Source organism: Kogia breviceps, chromosome 5, assembly GCF_026419965.1.
Source record: "Kogia breviceps isolate mKogBre1 chromosome 5, mKogBre1 haplotype 1, whole genome shotgun sequence".
Lineage (NCBI taxonomy): Eukaryota > Metazoa > Chordata > Mammalia > Artiodactyla > Physeteridae > Kogia > Kogia breviceps.
In genome coordinates, this window is record NC_081314.1 from 104,717,091 (window position 1) to 104,741,745 (window position 24,655).

A 24,655-nucleotide genomic window follows, 5' to 3' on the forward strand; every position below is an offset into this window, starting at 1 on the left:
GCTGCTTCATTTGAAAATATTTTCTTCCATTCTGAGGGTTGTCTTTGCATCTTGTTTATGGTTTCCTTTGCTGTGCAAAAGCTTTAAGTTTAATTAGGTCCCATTTGTTTATTTTATTTTTATTTCCATTACTCTAGGAGGTGGGTCAAAAAAGATCTTGCTGTGGTTTTTGTCAAAGAGTGTTATTCCTAAGCATTCCTCTAAGAGTTTTATAGTGTCTGGTCTTACATTTACGTTTTTAATCCATTTTGAGTTTATTTTTGTGTATAATGTTAGGAAGTGTTCTACTTTAATTCTTTTACATGTAGCTGTCCAGTTTTCCAGGCATCACTTATTTGAGAGGCTGTCTTTTCTCCATCATATATTCTTGCCTCCTTTATCATACAGTAGGTGGCCATAGGTGCGTGGGTTTATCTCTGGGCTTTCTATCCTGTTCCATTGATCTATATTTCTGTTTTTGTGCCAGTACCACACTGTCTTGATTACTATAGCTTTGTAGTATAGTCCAAAGTCAGGGTGTCTGATGCTTCCAGCTCCATTTTTCTTTCTTAGAATTGCTTTGGCTATTTGGGGTCTTTTGTGTTTCCATACAAATTGTAAAATTTTTTGTTCTTATGGGGAACCATGATGTTCACTACTATGCCAGTTCCCCTCAACAAAGTATACTTTTTGGAAATATAAACACACATTTCAAATCTACTTTTCTGAAATAATTGTTTCTTTAAGAAGACAATGTTCTTAAAACTCAGGCCCATTTACACAAGCACTCTCTAGGAAAAAGCCAGATATTTCTTCACTGATGCATCATTTCAATTTTAGAAAGATAATAGGCAACTTTAATAACATATTTCCTGGGCCCACTAAAAATATTGGAAAGCTATGGAAAAATAGTTTATGAGTACAAAGGAAAAGGGGATTTTATTTATTTATTTATTTTTTATTTTTTTCTGTATGCGGGCCTCTCACTGTTGTGGCCTCTCCCTTTGCGGAGCGCAGGCTCCAGATGTGCAGGCTCAGCAGCCATGGCTCACGGGCCCAGCCGCTCCGTGGTATGTGGGATCTTCCCAGACCGGGGCACGAACCCGCGTCCCCTGCATTGGCAGGCGGACTCTCAACCACTGCGCCACCAGGGAAGCCCACAAAGGGGATTTTAAAATATCCTCTTTGAGACATTTCTCCAAAGAAGAAATACAGATGGCCAATAGGCACATGAAAAGATGCTCAACATCACTAATTATTAGAGAAATGCAAATCAAAACTGCAGTGAGGTATCATCTCATGCCAGTCAGAATGACCATCATTAAAAAGCCTACAAATGAGTTATTTGTAATGAGGTGGATAGACCTGGATTCTGTCATACAGAGTGAAGTAAGTCAGAAGGAGAAAAAACAAATACTGTATGCTAACACATATATATGGAATCTAAGAAAAAAAATGTCATGAAGAGATTAGTGATAGGACAGGAATAAAACACAGACCTACTAGAGCATGGACTTGAGGATATGGGGAGGGGGAATGGTAAGATGTGATGAAGTGAGAGAGTGGCAGGGACATATATACACTACCAAATGTAAATTAGATAGCTAGTGGGAAGCTGCCGCATAGCACAGGGAGATCACCTCTTGTGCTTTGTGACCACCTAGAGGGGTGGGATAGGGAGGGTGATGCAAGAGGGAAGAGATATGGGAACATATGTATATGTATAACTGATTCACTTTGTTATAAAGGAGAAACTAACACACTATTGTAAAACAGTTATACTCCAATAAAGATGTTAAAAAAAAGTCTACAAATAACAAATGCTGGAGAGGGTGTGGAGAAAAGAGAACCCTCTTACAGTGTTGGTGGGAATGTAAGTTGGTGCAGCCACTGTGGAAAACCGTATGGAGGTTCCTCAGAAAACTAAAAATAGAATTACTATATGATCCACAATCCCATTCCTGGGCATATATCCAGACAAAACTATAATTCAAAAAGATACATGCACCTCTATGTTCATAGCAGCACTATTCACAATAGCCAAGACAGGGAACCAACCTAAATATCCATTGACAGATGAACGGATAAAGAAGATGTGGTACATATGTACAATGGACTATTACTCAGCCATAAAAAAGAACAAAATAATGCCATTTGCAGCAACATGGATGCAATTAGAGATTATTATTCTAAGTAAGTCAGAAAAAGAAAGACAAATACCTATGATATCACTTATATGTGGAATCTAAAAAATGAACACAATGAATCTATCTATGAAACTGAAACAGAATCAGGGACATACAGAATAGACTGGTGGTTGCCAAGAGGGAGGGAGCTGGGAGAGGTTTGGATTGGGAGTTTGGGATTAGCAGATGGTATATACAGAATGGATAACAACAAGGTCCTACTGTATAGCACAGGGAACTATATTCAATACCGTGGGATAAACCATAAAGGAAAAGAATGTATATATAAGTATAAATGAGTCACTTTGCTGTATAGCAGTAATTAAGACAACATTGTAATTCAACTATACTTCAATAAAAAATAAATATTTTAAAAAAAGATATAGAATCTAGCATCTTACAAGAACTTCCTTTACTGTAACAATCTGGCATTTTCTACATTTTATAGATGAACATAATAAAAACAAGATATTTGTCCTAATTGGCAAAAAAACCCCCCTCTTTGTAAATATGCTTTAAAGAGAAAAAAATAATTATAAAAATTATAAGAGCAGTAGACTGTAAATTTCTTCCAAATAGAAATTGAAGGTATAATTAATTTTTTATGAGAATGTTGTTGGTATGTATATATCTTCTAGCTTTGTGGTTATTTAGAAAAAAATATTTCCCTTGAAAATTACACTGTGTTAGTAGCATACTGGTTATTGGTTTCCTCTACTTGAAACCTTACTATTTGAATTACTTACAATGGTGATTGATTGAATCTCATAATATCCCCTATTACTCTTGCCTCTGTAACAGACATGCATCATGTTAGTGTAATTAGTATATATTTAATTAAAATGTTGCCCTTGCCTGTGTACCAATAGTAGGAATTATTGAAAAATTGAGAAAAAGGAGGTCATTTCGAAAATCGCTTTGGTAGAAACATAATCAAACAAGTGCAAAAATTCCCTCTGTAATATGGAAGGTTGAAATAATGGGAATGGGCCTTTAGCAGTTTACTGTTATCTTACACAGATCATTACACAAGGACCATTACATAATAAAGTAGAGTTTGGAAAATCTAATCAGTGACAAAAATTGGAAATGACTGGATTTTCTGAGTCATAAAATTATACTGCATTTGAGGTAAGTGGATTCTACATATCCACCATTCCTGTCTGAAATACTGACCTATAATTGAGAAAGGTTATAAAATTATGAAGACAAATACGAAATATGGTAAAAGGTTATTTTCTTCCTTCTCAAATTTTGAAAAGAGTGCTCAATTCAGGTAAGGTCAAAAGGTTATTTCTAATCACATCATCTATATAAAAAAGTATCCTAAAGCTGAACTCTAATTTTTTTCTTCAGGTAAGTTTCAGAAAGCAATCTAAAGCAAAACTCACTATTAAATAAAAGCTTTTGAAAAGTAAGGAGAAAAGAAATCCCAAAACACTGAGGCAGTATTATGTTTCCTACTAAACCTCAAATGAGATGTTCTCTCATAGTGGTTCTCTTTTTGGGAAACTGAACTAGCTGAGTAGCATATACCTAAATGATACCATGCCTAGAAGGCAATTGGGCTTCAAATTGCTTCAAGGTGAATCCTTCCTTCCTTCCCTCCCTTCCTCCTCCCTCCCTCCCTTCCTTCCTTCCTTCCTCCCTCCCTCCCTTCCTTCCTTCCTCCCTTCCTTTCTTTTTCAATCATTCATTTATTCTTTTTTTTCTAAAACAGCAGCATGTCAGGGAAAAAAACAAAACAAACAAAATCCAAGTCTCCAGTCTTGCATTCAGATCATTAGTTTGAGCTAAGTTGCCTCTCATTTATGTGGTGCTAGTTTTTTTCCTACATATTAGCTCTGTGGGGATTTGGTTATTTAATGTTGCCTGCTGTTCATGTTTTGCTTGCATTTTCTTCGGTTAAGCACATTACACAGTGTAAGTGTTGGAAGAACTGCAGTGCCCTTGGTGTCCTCTTTGGAGCCAGTGTAGCTCCTAGCATTACAATGTACTCCTATTATGTAGTAAACAACAATTATTTTGAACTTGGATGAAAATAACATAGAACATTATCCTGCAATACCTTAAAAAAAAAAGAAAAAAATGCTAGAAAACAGCAAGGAACTATACACCTTCAATGCGCCTGTGACATGTTTCTGGTAATAAGCTAAATATATTGATGATTAGAATTTTATTTTAAGCTACTGCCTTAAATATTTTTAAGAAATATAATAAATATAGTACATTTTATAAATTTTTAACATCAAGACAAAAAATACTGCAGAAAAGATTTATAGTTCCAAACAATACTGAGTCAATCCACATTCTTTCGCTGACAGGAAACAATGAAAACACTTCTCTTGTGACACAGTGGCATACACAATTAAAGATGCTTTGATCTCATTACGTAGAGCTTGCGTGGTATGGAGACTCCTTTGAAAATTAGACTTCTACGGTATAGCTCAGAGGATAAAAGCACGCACTTAGGAGTAAGTAGGGGGCTTCAACTTCAGTTCTATCGTTAACCATCTAGTAACCTTGGGTAAGTTGTTTAAACTTTCTAGAAGGCCTCGTATCTACAAATGGGAGTAAAAAGAGTATCTATCTTAAAGAATTATTTTGAGGATTAAATGAGCCAATATCCTAAAATACTTGGCTCATAATAAATTCAGAAATTGCAAGCTATGATTATTACCATTGATTAATTAAATACCTTCTATGTACCAGGTGCTTTATATATATTATCTTTCACTTTTTCAAATCCTGCAGTTGAGTATTTTGAACCCCATTATAGTATTTTGAACCCCATTATAGAACCCCACTTTTTCAAATCCTGCAGTTGAGTAATCTGAACCCCATTATAGACAGTATCTCAGAAAGCTGAAACCACTTGCCTAAGATTACATGGCCAGTGAACTGCAGAGCTGGGATTTCAACCCCGATCTTTCTAGCTCTAAAGCAGTGGCTTCTAACTGGGAGTGATTTTTTTTTTTTTTTTTTTTTTTTTTTTTTTTTGGTGGTACGCGGGCCTCTCACTGTTGTGGCCTCTCCCTTTGCGGAGCACAGGCTCTGGACGCGCAGGCTCAGCGGCCATGGCTCACGGCCCAGCCGCTCCACGGCATGTGGGATCTTCCCAGACCGGGGCACGAACCCGTGTCCCCTGCATCCGCAGGCGGATTCTCAACCACTGCGCCACCAGGGAAGCCCTCTGGGAGTGATTTTTATACCCCATCTCTGACTGGGCAACGTTTGGGGCAGTTTTGGTTGTCATGATTGGGAGGGTGCTACTCGCATCTAGTGGGTAGAGGCCGGGGATAGTGTGAAAGATGCACAGGACAGCACCCCTGCCCGCACACCACAACAGAGGATTATTTGGTCCAACAATAGTTCTGAGGTTGTGAAACCCTGCTCTAAAGCTCTCACGATCTTTCCACTACACCTGCTGCTGCACTAGAATATAATGATGCACAGTGTTAATATTTTTGTGCCATTTAATACTGCAATAAATAAAACTGCTCTTGAAAACAATGCACAGAAAAGAAGACTATTGTATATCTCTGGCAGCACAACTGCTTTCCTTTGGGGACTTCCTTCCTCATTCCATGTGATTATGGGGAAATTGCCAATAACAGGGCTCACCCACCTCCGAATGCACACGCTGGTACCTAAACCTTGCTGGGCCGACCAAACTGTCCATTCCCTGGCATGGTTTTGGTTCAGAGTTGGGTAGAGCCCTAACACATCCAATCAGTCTTCTCTGGGATTGGTGTATGAATTTCCACAGAGAGAAGGTTTCATTCTGCTGAGGTTGCTAAGCTGGAATGCTGAACCCTGGAGCATAAAAAAGAATAAAGTAAAGAAGACCTTTGCAATAGGAGAAAATGAGGTCAATGGACCCAGTGCTTGGGAAGCACTAAAAGTCCTGCAGATCCCCGAGATATAGCACTGCTCAACTCCTTCTTAGTCTCATGAATGAAAAAATTTATTTTTACTTAAGTTAGTTCACATTGAGTTTCTGTCATTTATAATCAAAAGTACCTTGAGGGGCTTCCCTGGTGGCGCAGTGGTTGAGAGTCCGCCTGCCGATGCGGGGGACGCGGGTTCGTGCCCCGGTCCGGGAAGATCCCACGTGCCGCGGAGTGGCTGGGCCCGTGAGCCGTGGCCTCTGAGCCTGCGCGTCCGGAGCCTGTGCTCCACAACGGGAGAGGCCGCAGCGGCATATGCGAAAAAATAGCTATGTTGCCCTCACACAATGTTGTTTATATTAAAAAGGAAAAGAAGGCCTGAGGTCTACTCTTGAGGAGTGTACATTCTACTTGGGGGCAGGGGCAAGACTTAGAAATGCCAAAACTTCATCTCCTCACCTACACAGAGGGCTCCTTGGCAGCGGGGGCTGGATTTTCTAGTTCTCCATCCCTATCCACATGCCCAGTGACTGGCATGTGTTCAAACAGTAACTGCTGAAAGGCTAAGCAGATGGCACCTACTGTTGTTATGTTTGGTATGTCTTTTATGGACTAGTCCTGGGTACTCTGCGTTTTCTCATTTCCTTACGTACATTCCTAATGTACATTACCACTGACCTTTGGGAAAATCATTTTATTATTCACGAAAATAGATTATGCAAACTCAGAATTGTTCATTGCAATGAAATATGCCACAGTCTGCAGAATGGAGGGACTATTTCATGAAAATTATCTGAAATTCCTTAAACTCATTTAAAATCCTAAAGCATGTTAACATTCCATATTCAACTAAGCCCATAAATTAAACTCACCAAAATGTAATCAAAATATAAAATATTAAAACAGAGCATAGTTGAATTTTTACTGTCTAAAAATGACTTTCCTTATTTAAAATACACCTTGGTTGCATAAAGTCAAATACTAGACTGAACTTTGAGCAAACATGAGGAATGCAGGACAAACAGGAAATAACTAATGTTTGGAGAGAGCAGCTTGGAAAGTTTTGATTAAGCTATTTCTGCTTCCAAACAGAAATTCTGGTTTCAGGATCTGTCACAGATACGCTGACTTCCAATACGTTACGCTAAACAGAATTTCAACTCTACTGCAGCAGCAAAAAATGTATATTCACAAGATACATAAAAGATTTTAGCTCTTAGTACTTTCCTCTCCTCTTGTATTGATCTGAGGACCTAGAGGGTTTGGCTTTTTATTTATTTTCCCCAGAACTTTTTGTTCTCCTCTTTTCAGATTCTTGCTTGCATATTCTTTGGTAGCCGCTCAAAGACCATGGAAATAACCAGCTTAGCCCTTACCTGGTCCTTGAAGAACAACCAAGGAGGTGTTCCCTCCTGGGTGGAGGGAGCATTCAGCCTTAGGCTGTGGACATTGGCAACCCGGAAAGAATGAGGATGGGCTTAATGTCCAGGAGTCTATTCCTGGCTGCAGCAACTTCTTCTGATTCCAGATATAGTCTTTGTGGCCAAATGAGGTTTAATAGAAAGGATGGCTCTGTAAATGGTCATCCTGGACACAGATCATCAACACACTTGGCCAGAATGGCTGGGTGAACTGTTGGGCACGATCCAGGAAGGGAGGGGTGGACAACAGGGTTTGGACTATTCTAGGCAACAGTTAAGAACGATTTACATGGGGGTCTGTGCTGGAAACTACACATTTGGGCTTTTTCTCTCAGAGGCTGCTCTCCTAGAAAATCTGTCTTGCAGTCTGGTATCTTCACTTGTACGTGCTCCGCTCTGTGGAAGTCCTATAGGATTTCTTGTACCTCCACAGAGATTCCTAAACTTGAGAAAAGAACCATCTGAATCATTCCTTTGCTGAGACAAGTATGATAAAACTCTTTCTCCAGAGATTATAAAACCATAGCATGTTGCTGTTAAAAGGGATATTAAAAATCATTTAACCTAGTCCTTTCATGGTATTTGTTGGTCATGAAACAGAGGCACTTTCATTGTTGAATTATAGTCTACATAACCATGGCCGTGGTTACCAAACTGGTGGTACAATGTACCCCAGGCGGCAAGATGATAATCCAAGAGGCAGGAAAAATAATAGAACTTCTCTCTATGTTTATTTGTCTCATCCTATCGTAAGAAAGATTATTTATGCATGCCTAATAAGAATGACTGCCTTTTATGGCCATAATGAAATGACTGTTACAAATGTATTTGGCAATATATATAATATATTTAAAATCAAACCCCTAGCATTTCTTACCCTCCTTTCTTGCTTTTTTCCCCCAAAGCAGTGATTACCAGGTTACATATTATATATTTCATTGATTTACTTTGTTTAAAGTCTGTTTCCCTCTTGCTAGAATATAAACTCAATGAGGGCAAGAAATCACTGGCCCATAGACTGTGAACTAAACCACCATGAAAGAGGCAGTTATCCCCTCTTCTCTTCTTCTTGCCCATAATATCTTCTAAAAGGTTATTAGAATTGTCTTCTAATATCACTGTCAAACCACTTACTATGTGATTCTAGGGAAATCATGTCACTTCTCTAAGCCTCAGTTTCATAACCAAGTTCACCTCGGGTTGGACTAGATAATCTTTATGGTCCCTTCCAGGTATAACACTTGTTTTCTGTTGTATCTCCGCTTCCTGAAACAGAGAAGGTGCCCAATGAATATTTTTTAATGAAAAATGAATATATTGATACGGTAGTACTTGTATACAATGTGCAAATGAGTATACATGTGTCCATTGTGAATGCTCAAGAACTTTTTACTGGCAAGGATGTATTATTAGTAAAGTTTGGAGTCCTCTGAGTTAGCTAATTGTTTATTTTACGTCTGTCAGGAAACAGGTTAAGACAAGGACTAAATGGAGTATCAGTTAAGGAGGGTCCTTGAACTGAGGGCTCTTCTGCGCAGTGAAGACTTTAACTCATCTGGAGGAGGACTTTTTATTCTAGGGATTTGCTTGAATGGCCTATTTTAGTCATGTCAAAGTTGGACAGGCAGGCAAGCATTATCTTGGGTTAAGAGTGGAGCAGGAACTAGGGTGACTGAAGCCAGGGCTTGTATTACCTTGGCTAACTGCTTAAAGAAAGATGAGTTCTTTCTGGGAGAGAAGGGACGGATTTCTGTTTCTGGGATTCAATTTTAAGAAGAGCTGGAGAGGTGGTCACAAGTTGCCCCAAACAAGGCCCAGAGACAGGAAAGAGCAATGAGGTCCTTCAAATAAAATTCCCTCAAGGACAGTAAACTCTAGGCAAATGACCTAGATCCAAAAAGTCTAAGTGGGGCTTCCCTGGTGGCGCAGTGGTTGAGAATCCGCCTGCGAATGCAGGGGACACGGGTTCGTGCCCCGGTCCGGGAAGATCCCACATGCCGTGGAGCGGCTGAGCCCGTGAACCATGGCCGCTGAGCCTGTGCTCCGCAAAGGGAGAGGCCACAGCAGTGAGAGGCCCGCGTACCACCAAAAAAAAAAAAAAAAAAAAAAAAAAGTCTAAGTGTTGGGATTGGAGCAAAGGCTGCTGATTATGGCATACTCTGTATTTAAGGGCAAATGTTCTGCAGGACCGAGCCACCTGGCTTTGTGTTTTGATGATGTGCTTTAAAGAGCAAGACTGAGCAGTGTTGTATGACCTTGAACCTGCTGCCATGTAGGTTTCTGGACCTGGTATTCTCCGCAGAGTCAGTAGGCACCCACAGGACTGAGCAGAACTCAGCTTCTAAAGCAACGCTCCAAGGCAGGGAGAAACAATAGCCATGGTGAGCTAACCCAAACCCAGTCTTCTCTGTGTCTGGCATTCAAAAAGGATAAACCTTCTCTGTCACTGAACAAACCCTTAAGATACTTGGACAACTTGAGGTGGGGGTAAAGTAATGAGGGTGAGGTGTGGAGGGGAGGCTCAAGCAATTGAATGGAAAACAGAGAAGAGATGTGACAGGAGTTGACTGTGTTTAGGGATTTTCCATAGTCATATAGTCTTTGTTTCCCCTTATGAACATTCAGAATCCCATTATAGCTGACTTCCCATTGCCATTGTCTCAGAAACCATTAGATTCTCGGAGGAGGCAAACGAGTAGACAAAGTCTCAATTCTGGGATGAGGGAGTGAGATATTAAAATATATTTGCAGCTCTGACAGCACATTTACTTGCATTGTCAGGATACTAGCATATTTTGACTACCGTCTCTACTACCTCGGACAGTCCATAGAGGTCAAATGTGTGTTAACTATCCCGTCCTGTAGTATTATTAGCCACCAAGGTAGCTTTTACAGGTAAAACGGAAACAAAACAGATTGCAAAGAGGGTCATGTATCTCAAAAGAACCATACTACATGACACATATTGATAATACATCGCCTGAAAGCATTCAATCTTTTTCTACTAAGGGATATCCTAGTCTAAATTAGTTTGCTCTTTACAATGGTACATTAAATTGCTCTAAGGAAGAAACGAAAAGTAAACATTATTCATTGTTTTTTGTCACCTGTAGGCCAAGGCTATTGCATAAGCACAGTCACACTACCTTAGAGTGATATATGTGGAAGTATCAGATGTAAGACACAGATCAGGTACTTACGTGACAAGGTCCATCAGCTGGCCCTTATGACACCAAATACAGCTCAGAGTGAAAGGCTACTCAAGTTCGGCCACAGACCCTGACAGCTCTCAGGAGGACAAGGGCTAATTTGAGTGACGGCAAAAGGCGTATTTCCCCATCAATGCTAATATGTCTGCACTCATAAAATGGCAGTTTAACTATGGGTGGCACTTACGTCTTGGTTAGACATTTCCCAGTAAGGTCTCTCTCCATAGGACATGACCTCCCACATGACAATGCCATAGCTCCATGCATCGCTCGCCGAGGAGAATTTTCTGTAGGCAATAGCTTCTGGGGCTGTCCACCTTATGGGTATTTTCCCACCCTGGAAAACAAATTGGAGACTTTTTCAGTTGGGTCACAAGTGAATTAAAGATTGAAGTGGCATTGCAATTAAATATATTTTATTAGAAAGACCTAAACACTGCATGATAGCATTGGCATTTTAAATAAAAATAAAGAGAAACCAGAATAATGTTAAAATGTCAGAAATATACTTCCTATAATAGTTATTCAGTGAAAACAGCTTTAATGGGAAATAAGTCACACTTCAGAAATATTTTATTTCATTCATTAGAGAAATTTATTTTCACTTTAGAATCACACAATTAAATTCACCATCATGCCATTTGGAGAATGTTCCAGATTATACGACATTAAAGCTAAATATCATTCAACATTCATTAAACATTGTATTTCATGTATAAATAATAATGATAATAAGTTCTAACTTAATTGAAGTCAAATGGTTGAATACAGAATTGAGACTTTTCTCTAAACAATTTAACGTTTATCAGAACTTTATTTCCTTTCCCTTTCGCTCTTTTTCATCTGCTACGATTACGTTTCTTTGACATTTAAAAATCCTTGAACATTATACAAAAGCCCCTGAAAAAGATATCTTCCTTAGAACTCTTTAGTCTATATTTTTGTTCTACGGTCAAGTTAACATTTGAACATATTAAAGAGACTAAATTGCATGAATTTAGTCTATACTGTTCAGGTACTAAAGTCTGCTCTTGCGTTATACTTATTTTTTATCAACACATTACATTTTATCTCAAAACACTCTATAAGTCCCTTCTTACTGTAATGACAAGAATAAAACTATTTACGCATTTGATTTACAATTTTTGAAATCTGCCGCTCTGAACAGCAAGTTGAGCGAAGAAGAGCAACCCTGGCGCCACTAGATGGCGGAAGAGTACAACGAGCGGCTCCCAGACGGCGGTCTCCTACCCCGCGGGGAGGGCTTCTGCCCCCAGCAAATGATTTTCCCCAGTCAGCAAACCCACCACGATGGAATTGTTCCATCATTATCAGCACTTTCAGGATCACATCATCCGATCACCCGCTGTGCTCAAAGTCTGGTGTTAGGGTGAGTGGGGTGGAGGGAAATAAAGGGTGCATTCTCTGGCCCTTGAGGAATTTAGGGCGAACATCTTTAAAGAGGAAGCCTTTAATCGAGTAACCGAAACACTACTTATTTAGTAATCTAAACGCCACTTATTTGAAGGGAAAAGAGATTCACCCGAAATAGGAATAATTAGGTTTCACGAGGCAAATGAGAACATTAACAGAACCTCACTTTAAAGGCTTGTGGCAAGGAATTCTTAAAAGGAACCTTGGGGGAAAGTATCTTGAATTCAGTCCCCTCCTTTTACAGGTAAGCGGACTGAGCCCAAGGTTTAGAGATTTAGAGACTCTTCCCCACACTGTTAAGCACATAGTGTCAGCTAATGTTATCACAGTAGTATTGTGGAACATTGATATAAAGATGCAAATATTTCAGCATGGGGGAAAAGTTGGGCCAAACTAACTTTCATGTTTTAACACAAGAGTATCTATAACCGTATATCACAGTAGTATAACAGAAGGGAGCCTGAAACCTGGGGTTTTCACCTTTTGGGGCAGCACCAAATTAAGAGCAGGAAGTTACATTTGCACAGTTGGTGATGGAAGTTTAAGAGGGTGGTGAGTCTGGGAAGGGGAGGGTTCATTCTTAAACCCCAAGTAGAGTTGCCAGATAAAATATAGGACCCACAGTTAAATTTGATTTTCAGATAAATAACAAATACATTTGTTTTTGTATTAGTATGTCCCATACAGGAATTATTTTTTGGTATAAGTACATCCAAAATATTGCATGAGACATAGTCATACTAAAAAGATATTCATTGTTTACCTGCAATTCAAATTTAACTGGGCATCCTAAATTTTTATTTACTTTATATTTATAAATATTTATAAATATTTATTTATTTGGCAACCCTTAACCCAGGGCATTAAAAAAATTCAGAAATGGGAACACTGTAAATGATCCAACAGAACACAGTGTTCTGAAAAAACTAGGTGGTCTATGCCGCAAGAGGGACGAGGCTATTCTGACTTGTATTCGTGCATTCGCACTGCAGCAGCCTTTGTTTTAGTGTGTGTTGTGGCTGAAGCTCCTCAGGCTTGTGTCTCTGCTTTTTGAGGCCACTTAAGTCAGGCTCAGGCTTCTTTCAAATATGGAAGTCACACTTCCGGAGAATAAATACCAAATCTGTAAATTTGACCTCAGAGCAGATGTAAGAACAGCAGTCTCATCGAGCATTTGTGAATCTGGATATTTCTTGGTCTCTTCTGGCAAACAGTACGTGGAAGTGTGACTTGCTAGTCTGCTGGGCTGTTCCTTTGCTAAATAAATCTTTGTGAGTTCTATTGAGACAGGCTAAAAAACGGAGTTAAGGGTTATTTTATGTGCATTCACTTATAAATGACATCTCATATAAATGAGTTACATATACATTTATATTTCCTATAACTTGGTATCGCATATAAATGATAACTTGATCACTTTCCTTCCTAAGATTTTACTTTTTTCCTCAAGGGGAAGATATCACAGAATGTTTGATTAATAAGAATTGCTACATGTTATGGACCGAATTGTGTTCCCCCCAGAATTCATATGTTGAAGCACTGACCTTCCATGTGACTGGAGCTAGGGCCTTTGAAGAGGTAATAAAATTAAATGAGGTCATGAGGGTGGGCCCTAATCCAATATGACTAGTGTCCTTCTTAGAAAGTGAAGAGACACCAGAGGTGTGCTGGCACAGGGAAAAGGCCGTGTGAGGACACAGCAAGAAGGTGACCACCTGCAAGCCAAACAGAGAGGTCTCAGGAGAAGCCCAAACTGCCGATACCCTGAATTTGGATGTCCAGCCTCCATAACTGTGAAAAATAAATTTTTATTATTTGAGCCACCCAGTCTATGGTATTTTGTTATGACATCCCTAACAGACTAATACACTACCCCCATTAAAAAACCATTTTTTTCCCCTAAGATGAGCAGCAATGCAAAAAGGACAGTACATTTTATTTCAGATTTTTTCCCCAAGTGTCATATTGTAATGGAAAGTGTGAGTTAGAATAGATCTTAAAATATTAAGTACGAAAAAGTGGCACAGAAGTTTTAATGTAGGAGATAACTATTCTCATTAACAAAAATGCATGGTAACATGAACCTGACAGTATGCACAAACTGCAATAATTCTGAGCATATATGGGATGGAGATGAGAAAGCATTCAAATCTTTTTTTTTCTAATGGGAGGATCTATACTAGATATAGTTTATATCTAAGTGCAAGATGAGACAGAAAGGAAGATGTACTTAAGATTACTGTATGGTCTGTACTGTCTTTCCTACTTTAGAGGAAACTCCTACTTTAGAGTTTAGTTCTTTAAAAAAAATATTTTTTTAATTGAATGGACCAACAATCTCCTGTGGCTTTATCTCATCTCCTTATTTTTGCCCATGATCTTGAATCACAGACAGAGGTAATGCACTAAGGTACTTTTTTTTTTTTTTTTCTCAAAGCATTAACCACCAGATGTTTGTTACAGGTTTCAGGAATGAACAAATAGTACTTTAAATCTGAAATCACAAACATTGGAACATTACATGTTGCTTTGCCATATGTTTGTGAGAAAAAAGAAGTTACCAAAGATACTAATCAAAATGGCTGAATGTAACTCAAAAGTCTTCTCAGTTACTAATAACCCCCTTATGCAGCAAGCTTAATCATTTAGGGAACAAAGGAGAGACAGGAAGTAAGCAAACTGGATGTCACTACTGAGAAGTTTGTTAGCAAACCTTTTTTCTGTTTTTCAAGTCATATCCAGAGCTTGCTTTCTAATAACTAGGTAGGGAGATTGTAGCAGAAAAAGTGCTAAAGGGGGAACCAGGAGCCCTGTGTGCCCGTAAACTGTATACCCCTCATGGAGTTGTATTATAGTTGTGTTTAACTCACATCTGAGTTTTAGAACTTAATCCTCTAATCTTCAGCAAAGGGAACAATCAGTTGAAATATAGTAAGGTTACACAGGCTTAATACTAAAACCAAGGGGAAAAATTCCATTGAGGAAGAAGAACACAATAAAAATCTCATTTCTCATTCAATGGATTTGATGGTTATCTTAAAGGCAAATGGTTTGAATAGACGCCAATTTGCCAGTAGACTTTCCTTTTATTTCCTCCATCTATTGCTGTAGTACCCAGACTCCAATGAGTATAAAAATGATAGTATAGAAAACATATATACCATGCTTAAAGATTAGTTTAAGGAATTTCTAATGGTAATTTTGACTAAATAATGTTTTTCCTTATGAGCTTTAAATTCTAAGTGAGATGCAGCTCTACCATATCCATTGTGTGACCATGGGCAGGTCTTAACTCTGAGTCTTTTATTTCAGATGTGCAGAATGAGGGGACTTGATTCAATGGTCATAAAATAGTAAACTATAATGAGTTTTAATATTTGCCTACAGCGTCTCAGCTCAGATTATATTGTAAGGAGGAGATAGGCCGTAAGAGTTGGTACCTAAACTGTGTGAACAGATAGCCTGCTGACCGGTAGCAAAGGAGACAAGGACACTCTTATATCTCCCAGGCTAAGGGTCACAGTGATCATCTTGAGTGGTAAGGAAGAGTTAAAATAACCACTTTTGTTTAAGAAGGCAACAGCATGAATAATACCTTTTAGGAAGGTATGGGATGGAATCAATATATTGCCCCTTTCCAATCAACAAATTAAAATATTATAATGCACAAATATTATCTGGTGCAAATCTTTTAAAATGACATCCCCACCCCCTCTCAGAGGGGCATGTACTCTCCTCCTTCACTGAAATTCGCTGATCTAGGGCAACTTTGGTACTTTGTGAAGTTTCATGCTCTTCTGAAATATGGGGATAATATCTGTCCTTCCTTGAAGAAATACTGAGGACCATGATGCAATGAATTCTTCTGTAAAGAAGAAAGCTTCTCATAGTTTGGCTTCTAGGTATAATTTATTAAGGGAATTAAATGAGATAGTACAAATGAAGCATCTCTTAGCTGTCAAAACATGGTAGGCACTCAGCAAATATTATTTGTCTCCCTAATTCATGTATTTAAATTTGTCTTATTTTTGGACTTGCTTGGCTTCCAGCCCAGACCAGCAACCCAGTTCACTCATCTCGAGTCACTGAGCCACCCCTTACAGTGCCCAGGCTCAGGGGTGATCTTCTCAGACCAGAGGCACCAATTCTGCTGAGGGACAGGCTCTGACTCGGTTCCTATAATTTAGAGCTTGTCTTGTGCAGTTTGAGGATATCTGTGTATCTTGGTCCAGTGAGTTTTGTCCCATGTCTACGTTCCTGCTATTTGCCCACCAGTGACCTTCCAAGGCTGAAGACATATCTCATTCCTCTTATTCTTTCATAGGTAGAATTCTGTCATCAAAGAACATTATCTATGGCTGAACATTATCTACGACACCCAGATTTCTGCCTACAGATGGACCTGCCTGATAATGATTCTCTCTGGATTTCTTTCCTTTTCCTGGGTGTTACTCTTCTCTTTGTAGGTACAAAAAGGTACAAACATTTTCCCTCAAAAATGCACGTGAAGATACACACAAGACTTTTCATCAGTATCATGGGATTCATAGGTGTTAGACTGAGATACTTCTGCTATAAGCAAAAGACTCTTTTTGGCATAGTATTTTTAAAATGTAAGTCATTGGTTAATAATAATCAATTTTTATAGGATAACCAGTACTGTAGAAGTCTATGGTAACTAGCATTGTTTTAGGCCACAAACATATGAACTACACCATTTAATCATTTTTATGTAAAACAAAGACTTCTGAACAGTTGTTTCTTGTTCCTGTGTGGGTATTCACTGAGGTCTCAGGGTCTTGGATTTTATGAATCCAGAACTCACAAACTGTTTGACCTTGGCTGAAATAGGCCTGCAGTTAGGTTTTTCATGGCTAAGTTTTTTTTCAAGTGAATCTAAATGCCTTTAGACAGGCCATGGGCTCTCCAGAGCACCACCACGCCATTCTACTATTTCACCAAGTCTTTCATCAGACACACTTGACCTATTTCCAGCATCCTCCTGGCTTCTGCAGGCATTGCAGTTCCCCCGGCCCTACTCTAACTTTAACCCAATCTCCCTGTTCTGATTATGAAACAATTATCTACTTCTGAAATTTACTTCCACCGTATTTTTCATAAAGAATAGGACAGGTGAGAAATGACTTCAAATAAACATGAGTAGCTAACTCCTTGCCAGCTTCATTTTCCACTCTCTAAAAAAAATTCTTAACTATGGAAAGACTTTCTCATTGTTCTCGCCTCACACCATCTACCTAAAACTGCAGTCCATTTTATTCACTGTCTAAATGTATAAACAGCTCAGTGAATGCTAATTTTTTTGTTCCTTTAATGCAGTGGTATTTATCATGCTGTTCAAAGCCTCAAGAATTAGAATCCTTTACCTGCTTTCTCTTAAATTGCTCCCTAAAATAATTCACTGCCCTCTATTTCTCAGTACCCTCTTTCGATGAGACTATAGTTGCTACATCATTAAGTGAATAATACTATTCTGGGGAATATCTGTTAAATTAGACTTTCTTCTCCATTTTATAAGCTAGATGATGTAGGACACAATGTTACTATCATGTGCAAGAATCAATCATATACATTATTATGAGAATTGTCATTGTATCTGAGTGTAGATAACCACTGACAGGAAAGGCAATTAAAAAAAAAAGCAATCTGGGCTTCCCTGGTGGCGCAGTGGCTGAGAGTCCGCCTGCCAATGCAGGGGACACGGGTTTGTGCCCCGGTCCAGGAAGATCCCACGTGCCGCGGAGCGGCTGGGCCCGTGAGCCATGGCCGCTGAGCCTGCGCGTCCAGAGCCTGTGCTCCGCAACGGGAGAGGCCACAACAGTGAGAGGCCCGCGTACCACGAAAACAAACAACAAAAAAACCAATCTATCATTCATTATGATTTTACAAATATCCTGTATGGTAAGGTCCCAAGAGGATAGCTGATACTAACAGAGTTAAAAATACTACTCCTACTCTTCTCTGGACAGTAGCACTCTTCCTTATGTCATCCCTCTCTCCTCTCTCTCTCTCTCTTTTCATTTTAATCCAGTTCTTCAGAAGCCTAGATACCCCCCTACTTCTTCCCCAGTGTACTTTAATGAAGTTTTCATCTATAGTTATTATGGCAAAGACCTATGGAAATTAGAATAGAAGTAATAGTTTTCTAAAAATGTCTCACATAAATCATAAAGGAATAAAGGATTAATTATTTTGGGCCATTAATATTGAGACATTTAATACATTAAACACTAATATAATACATAAAATGATAATATAATTCTTCATGCGTATAACACTTGAGTGTTTAAAAGCATTTTTATCTGAATAGCCTCAAACTGATGTATACCACTAAAGAGCGAATACTTTGCTTTCTTATCAGTTGTCCTGTGAGAATAATAATAATAAAAAGCACTGATTAATACTTATACTATCCATCTCCATCTACAGTTGGATGCTATTTATTTGGGGAAAAAATTCAGATCCTGTCTTTAGGAAAAGAGATTGCATAAAATGAGGTATGTCTGTATTTATACTAGTATTATTTGGAAACCCTGTTTGAAAACAAATATTCAGAAAGGATGGACAAAGTGTTTAGGACTCCGGGGCATACACAGTGGTGATTCTCATAAACCCAGGGGTGCCTACTTCGGAGCGAAAGTGTACAATGTGGAGTGAGAAAGCGACTGTGAAGCAAAACCCCTGGCTTCTAATCTCTCTTTTTTTTTCCATAACGTGTCGTGTGATCTTGGGCAAGTTGCAGGTTCTCTGTAAATTGAGGGGTTGGACTGTGTGATCTTGCAGTTCATGTGACATTTAATACTCTATGATTTGTCAAAACACGTAATACCCCAGTGAGTTAAAACAGAAGGGGCCACCTCCACTTCTGCCTGAGGAAACGTAGCAGAAAGGGTTAGTGCCGAGCTCAGTTGCTCCCTATGTCACTGTTATGTCCACAGGCACTTTATACATTCAATCAGACTCTTCTTGACAGATCCACAGTGCTCCGACTCAGATATGTTCATATCTGAGAAGCAGGTCTTCTCTTGTAGCTGTCGCGTGCAGGGTTGTGCTGTATCAGTTCAGAGAGAAACCGTGACCTCAAATTACCCATTTTCAGAAAGGCTAGCTCTGTGTGTAACCTGAAGAGGTGAGGCAAGATGACAGAATGACAGCTTTAGGGGCCGTCTGTTTGGGACCAGCTACTCAGACCGATGAACACTCAACAGAGGAGAGGGCACAGTCTTCTGAAAGAGAGAGAGAGCATTGCTCGGTGGGAAGGACGAGGCTGAGGGGCTCACATCCAAAGGTGGGTAAGAACTTGAGAAAAATCTGGAAATACCAAAACAAGGTTTAATGCAAATAAAATCTATTTTAAAGGTAGACTTTGGCTGAGAGAATGATTAAAATGCTAGTATTCCCAATAAGTTTTAAAGTTGGGATAAAATGATTAAAATGTGGAGAACAGGTTTCTTATATCTTCAGGTTCTTAGTAGAGCCAATTTATACAAACCTTTGTTCATTCCATTGTTCCAGCGTGGAATGCTGTCTTGTCAGTTTTTTCCTCCGGTGCTATTTTGTCCATGACTGAAGTGATTACTTCTCCTCTGCCTGCCTATAACACCCAGTGTCTGCTTGCTTCTTTTGGCATTTACCAGCACATACCTTCTATGTACTCTTTGGCTTTTTAAATTGTGAATGTACTGTCTTCCCAAAAAGGTTATAAAAATCTTGGAGGGGCCTTTATTCTTCTTTGTAATCTACTTTATAGTATTTAGCATGGTGCTTTGATTATAGTAGGAATTTAATGATTATTTGCTGAGGGGATGACTGGGAAGGATGAATTAGGCAAATCAGGTAAAATTAAAAGCACAGTCTCAGAACCATACTGTGTAAGTGGAATTCAAATTTCCCTTCTTCGTTCCTTCTTAGTCATCATTACGAACGTGGTTAATGCTAAGGAAAATAAAGGAAATTTCCCACTCGAAATTTTCAGTTGATAAAGAGCATTGCCCAGAGAGGTGCTGAAGGTGGCATGATCAAACATTTTTTCAAAACACATCTCACATGCCAGGGCTTGAGTCACAAAGACATCCTCCCTGCCCTCAGGGAGATCATGTTACAGTAGGAAAGACATCGACATAAACAAATAATGGCAGCACAGAGGGTAGGGGCTCTAACAGAAGTCTGTACAAGATGCATCTGGCAGCAAAAAAGGAGGGTCCGCTGTTTGGGATGGCTATGGGGAGAAGCAGAAAGGTGTCATAATAAAGGTAATGTTTTCGACAGAGTTAAAAGAAAAGTCGGAGTTTGATGAGTGAGACAAAGAGGCCAGGGCCTCCTTTCAGAGAGAAGAATGAGTTCCAAGCACAGAGGGGTGGAACAGCATAATATCTTCCAGGAATTGCAAGTTGCCTAAATTTGCTGTCCATTAGAGTCCAAGGAGGAAGCCAGTGGCCGTGAAGTTGGAAACATCAACAATAGCCATGTCACTGAAGGCTTGGTTAGACATTTAAAACAGTAGGCAACGGGGCTTCATAATGTCACCATAACCTGAAAATGTGTTCCTAGAAAACAGGATTTTACAATTAGGATGCATCTGTCATGGTTTCTTTATGCAAAATTATACACAATTTGGTTTGATTTGTTTGTTCGTTTTCACCCTAATTTTGTTGTGGCTTAAAGATCTGCATCACATGGTAAAAAGATGCTGTAAATAAGTCAAAAAATATTGTTTTAAGTATAAGAAATGACAGGGATCCTAAACGTCTCTTTTGACCTTTTGCACTGAATGTCTAATAAAAAAATGAAATTACTTTTAATTTTGGCAGAATCACCTGCAATAAAGTGTGTGCAACCATGCGTCATGCCAAGCAGGTTGAAAGGTCTAATTTTACTTGCATAACATATTCACTGTTTTACAGCAGATTTTCCCAGTGAATAAATTTTGGAAAATCAATGCTTTTAGAATAAGCTTCCAGCTTGTTTTGCTCAGGCTTAAATATATCATTTGGGTTCCCAAGCCTTGTTCATTGTGGACAGCAGATGGCTCTGGAGGACATCGCTGGAACGCTGAATGGCATAACATGACAATATGGATGTACTTGCTACAGGTAGAATGAAGCAAGGAACCATCTCTACCACCTTCAAATAATATCACAAAGGCAAAGTTTTAAATGGACGAGAGCCTATCTAGTTGTGGGTGGGGTTTTTTAAGAGATCAACTTGAACTTTTATGAGCCCTTTCCATTTTACCTTGAAGGTCTCCTCGTTCTTTCTTATTTCACTCTGTACACTCTTCTCGACTTCATTTTTTTTCTTCTTTTGTTCTCTACGGTCCTGTTTTCTTTTACTGTTCTTGCCAACAGATATTTGTTGTGTGTTCAGAATACAATTTGAACTTTGACTTCACTTGATTCTTTGCTATTTTTTCAGAGCTTAGATATGAATCTGAGCAAAATAGGTACTCTGTTAATATTAAAGGAGTTGGAGATATAGCATAAGATCGTGACAGTGCTTATCATCTAGTGGGTGACACATATTAAAGGATGTTATGAAATATGACAGATGCCATGATAGGGGAGAGTCAGGGAAGGCTTTCAAGAGAAAATGATGTCTAGGCTTGGACCTTATGGAAGATTGGAGTTAGATGAATAAAAGAAAGGAGATCAGGGATGGGGGGAGGAAAGACTGATCCAGGCAGGGAAAAGAGCAGGGACACAAGAGAGAGTATAACAGATTTATAGGTCCTGAGAGAATTCGAGTGCAATTGGAGAGTAGAGTGTGAGATGAGGGGGCAGGGAGAGATAGAGGCTAGAGAAGTGAGTAAGGCAGTGATCACGAAGGGCTTAAAAGATCATGAAGGATTCCTAAGGCATTTAAAGGATCTGGACCTTTTCTTTTGGCAATGGAGAGCCATTGAAAGACTTCAAGCAATGGGGTGATCAAAATAGGGGTTTTGTTTTGTTATTTTTGGCTGCATTGTGGATGGGGAATAGGGGACAGGTAAAGGCAAGAGTAGAAACATCTTGCCATTTCTAGGAAGTTAGTAAGTAGCATGACTCAATAATCCTATGAGTCACATACAGCACCAAATTTTTATACATTAAAGACATCTATTTCAATTTCCCTGGTTAGTTATTTGCCACATTCCAGAGAATACTAGGGTGACATTTACTCTGCTTAACATATCGAAATGGAGAGTCCATATTAATTATACATAAACAAAGTTGAGGGAAGAATATTAAAAAACTAATATTGTAAACTTCTCAAGGACCATCATGAAGCATCATTTATACACACTTTAAATTTATGTATTAGGGAAAATCTTCTAAGGACCTGCTAATTAGACTAGGACGATTTCTTATGATATTTAAAATTAATAACGCCATGTTTAAAAACATTCTACCTTTTCCCTATTTAATCCATAGTGATTTCTGTGTGCTTTAGTCTATATTAAATTCATAGTTTAAGCAGTTTATCTGAAGAGAAGAAGGACAAATGTCCAACTTTTTGGTTTTTTTTCCTCACATATATATGTATACTAGGTAGAAGAAAGAAAATTCACTCAGAAAGGTTGTTTTCCAGTATTGTCATTTATGAAATTCTATAGGATCAATTTTTAGTTGTTTTTCCCCTTCTGACAACAAATTTGCTCAGGGGAAAAGACTTCACATAGGCTCAGTGTTATACTCCAGAGAAATAAACTGAAGGTCAAGTTTCCAAAGCAATTCAAGGCATCAAAAACAGTGGTTATGGTTACCATGAGCTTCATCCATCATTTAAGCACAAAAGAAGACGATTTATTTGATTGTGTTTTTGACATGGTGGTTTTCATCTATACCCTTGGCATTAATTTTATGTTTTGTTTTGCTTTTTAGTTCACTGGTGATTTTAAAGCCAGTGTTGGTTGGAAAGCTTTATGTGATGTGCAAGTTGCTATTTATTCAGTTCTGCTTGTCATATTAGTGCTCTAAGTAAACATCTTTCACAGCATTAAGCTTGTTCTCATATCTTTCTGGTAAACAAAACTGAACTTAAAGCACAGCTCTGATAATTCAGGAAGAAAAAAATCTACTTGTAGAAAAATACCTGAGATGTTAAACCCAAAATACTATTAAACAAAAAAATCTTAATTTGCAGGAAAGCTCCTTTCATTTGAGGATGGCTACGCTCATATTTTTCATTTGAAACATGAGCTTGGTCATCTCCAATTAGTCTTGGGTAGACTTTTGCTAACAGTCCGCAACCAGAACGATACGGCCCAGTTTTTATTGACAGGCTCTGCCCCAATGGCTTCTTCCTGGAATCTAGAGGAAGTTTCATGCCAGCGTTGTAGAGCACTAGTATCATTGTCAGCAATGCTTCCCCAGGGCTGACTGCTTTCTGTCTGACTTCAGCCAGTGCTGTCAATCTTTCACTTTCATGAGCCCTAAAATGATTCCACCCTCCCTCTCCTAAGTATCTCTTAAAAAGGAGAGATTAACTTTTATAATTCAAGGAAAAAGAGACATCTTACATTTAGTTACAGCGGGTGCTCACATTGATGATGATAAAATGGGAATGAAAGCTTAACTGCATTAAACTTGGATATCTTCATTTAGGACTTTTTAGTTTGAAGAGCAAGTCCTAGAGGTTTTAGTAGTTCACTGTGTTAAATGATGGAGTTTACGATCTAACTGGTTAAAAAACATAATGTGATTCAATCAACCCATGGGAGTCAAAGCCAGGATGACTTGCATGCCACCGTCTAAAAGTATAACCATTGGAATGACAATAATAAGAGCAAGAGTGATTAGGTTGCTGTACCCATTATGTCACAGAAAAATACTAAAAACTCATCATTTTTAGGGATTATAATAAGAACTATATTACATTTAAAATAAATGGAAAAAAATCTACTCCTAAAAGTTTCTCTCTTTGCTTAGATTTATAAGTCAGGGCTCTTAGGGTTTAAATTTTTGCTGAAACATGCTGCGACTCTTCTTGGAAGCATCATGTTTCTAAGAAAATTCAAAACTCCACACTTTTATCGCTTTTCTAAATACTCATCTATTTTGAACAGATGCTTCGTTTCCAAAAGTATTATGGAATTTAAATATTGCATCCATCTTTTTTAAAAATAAACCTTCTCATTTTGTCCAATGGAAAATTTCAGTAAGTAATAAAAAAATCCTCATTAGTGTTTCCCTTGTACCAAATCACTTCAGCAGTAAAGGAGAAAAAGTTTTCTCTATTCTAATACACTGATCTTCACAAAGGTTGAAAGATAATAAAATATCTGATAAAAATGCATAGCTTTGACCCTCAAAATCTGTGTAAGTGAAAGAGGAGTGTATATTTCTGAATGCTAAAATCTGTACTACAATCATATTTTCTTGGCAGGCTGGTTTAAGGAGCTCTATATGACAGTCAAGTTATACTATCCTTGACAGTACAACTGGGTGAAAAAGATTCAGATCTGTTTTTATATTTAATTGGAGTGTAACGGTCAGACTGTCAGAGCGGGATACTCTTGCCAGCTGTCAGGACGGGCTACT

The 24,655-nt window shown here is 38.6% G+C and overlaps 1 protein-coding gene across 10 annotated transcripts in view; it reads right to left on the reverse strand.

Moving 5' to 3' along the window:
* The window catches only part of EPHA6 (EPH receptor A6), an 850,011-nt gene that overhangs the window by 28,303 nt on the left and 797,053 nt on the right, over positions 1-24,655 (reverse strand). For all 10 annotated transcript variants that reach the window (XM_067034854.1, XM_067034853.1, XM_067034856.1 and 7 more), the window contains one exon: positions 10,873-11,022. In XM_067034854.1, coding sequence (XP_066890955.1) covers positions 10,873-11,022 — 150 coding nt within the window. The remainder of the gene's footprint in view (positions 1-10,872; positions 11,023-24,655) is intronic.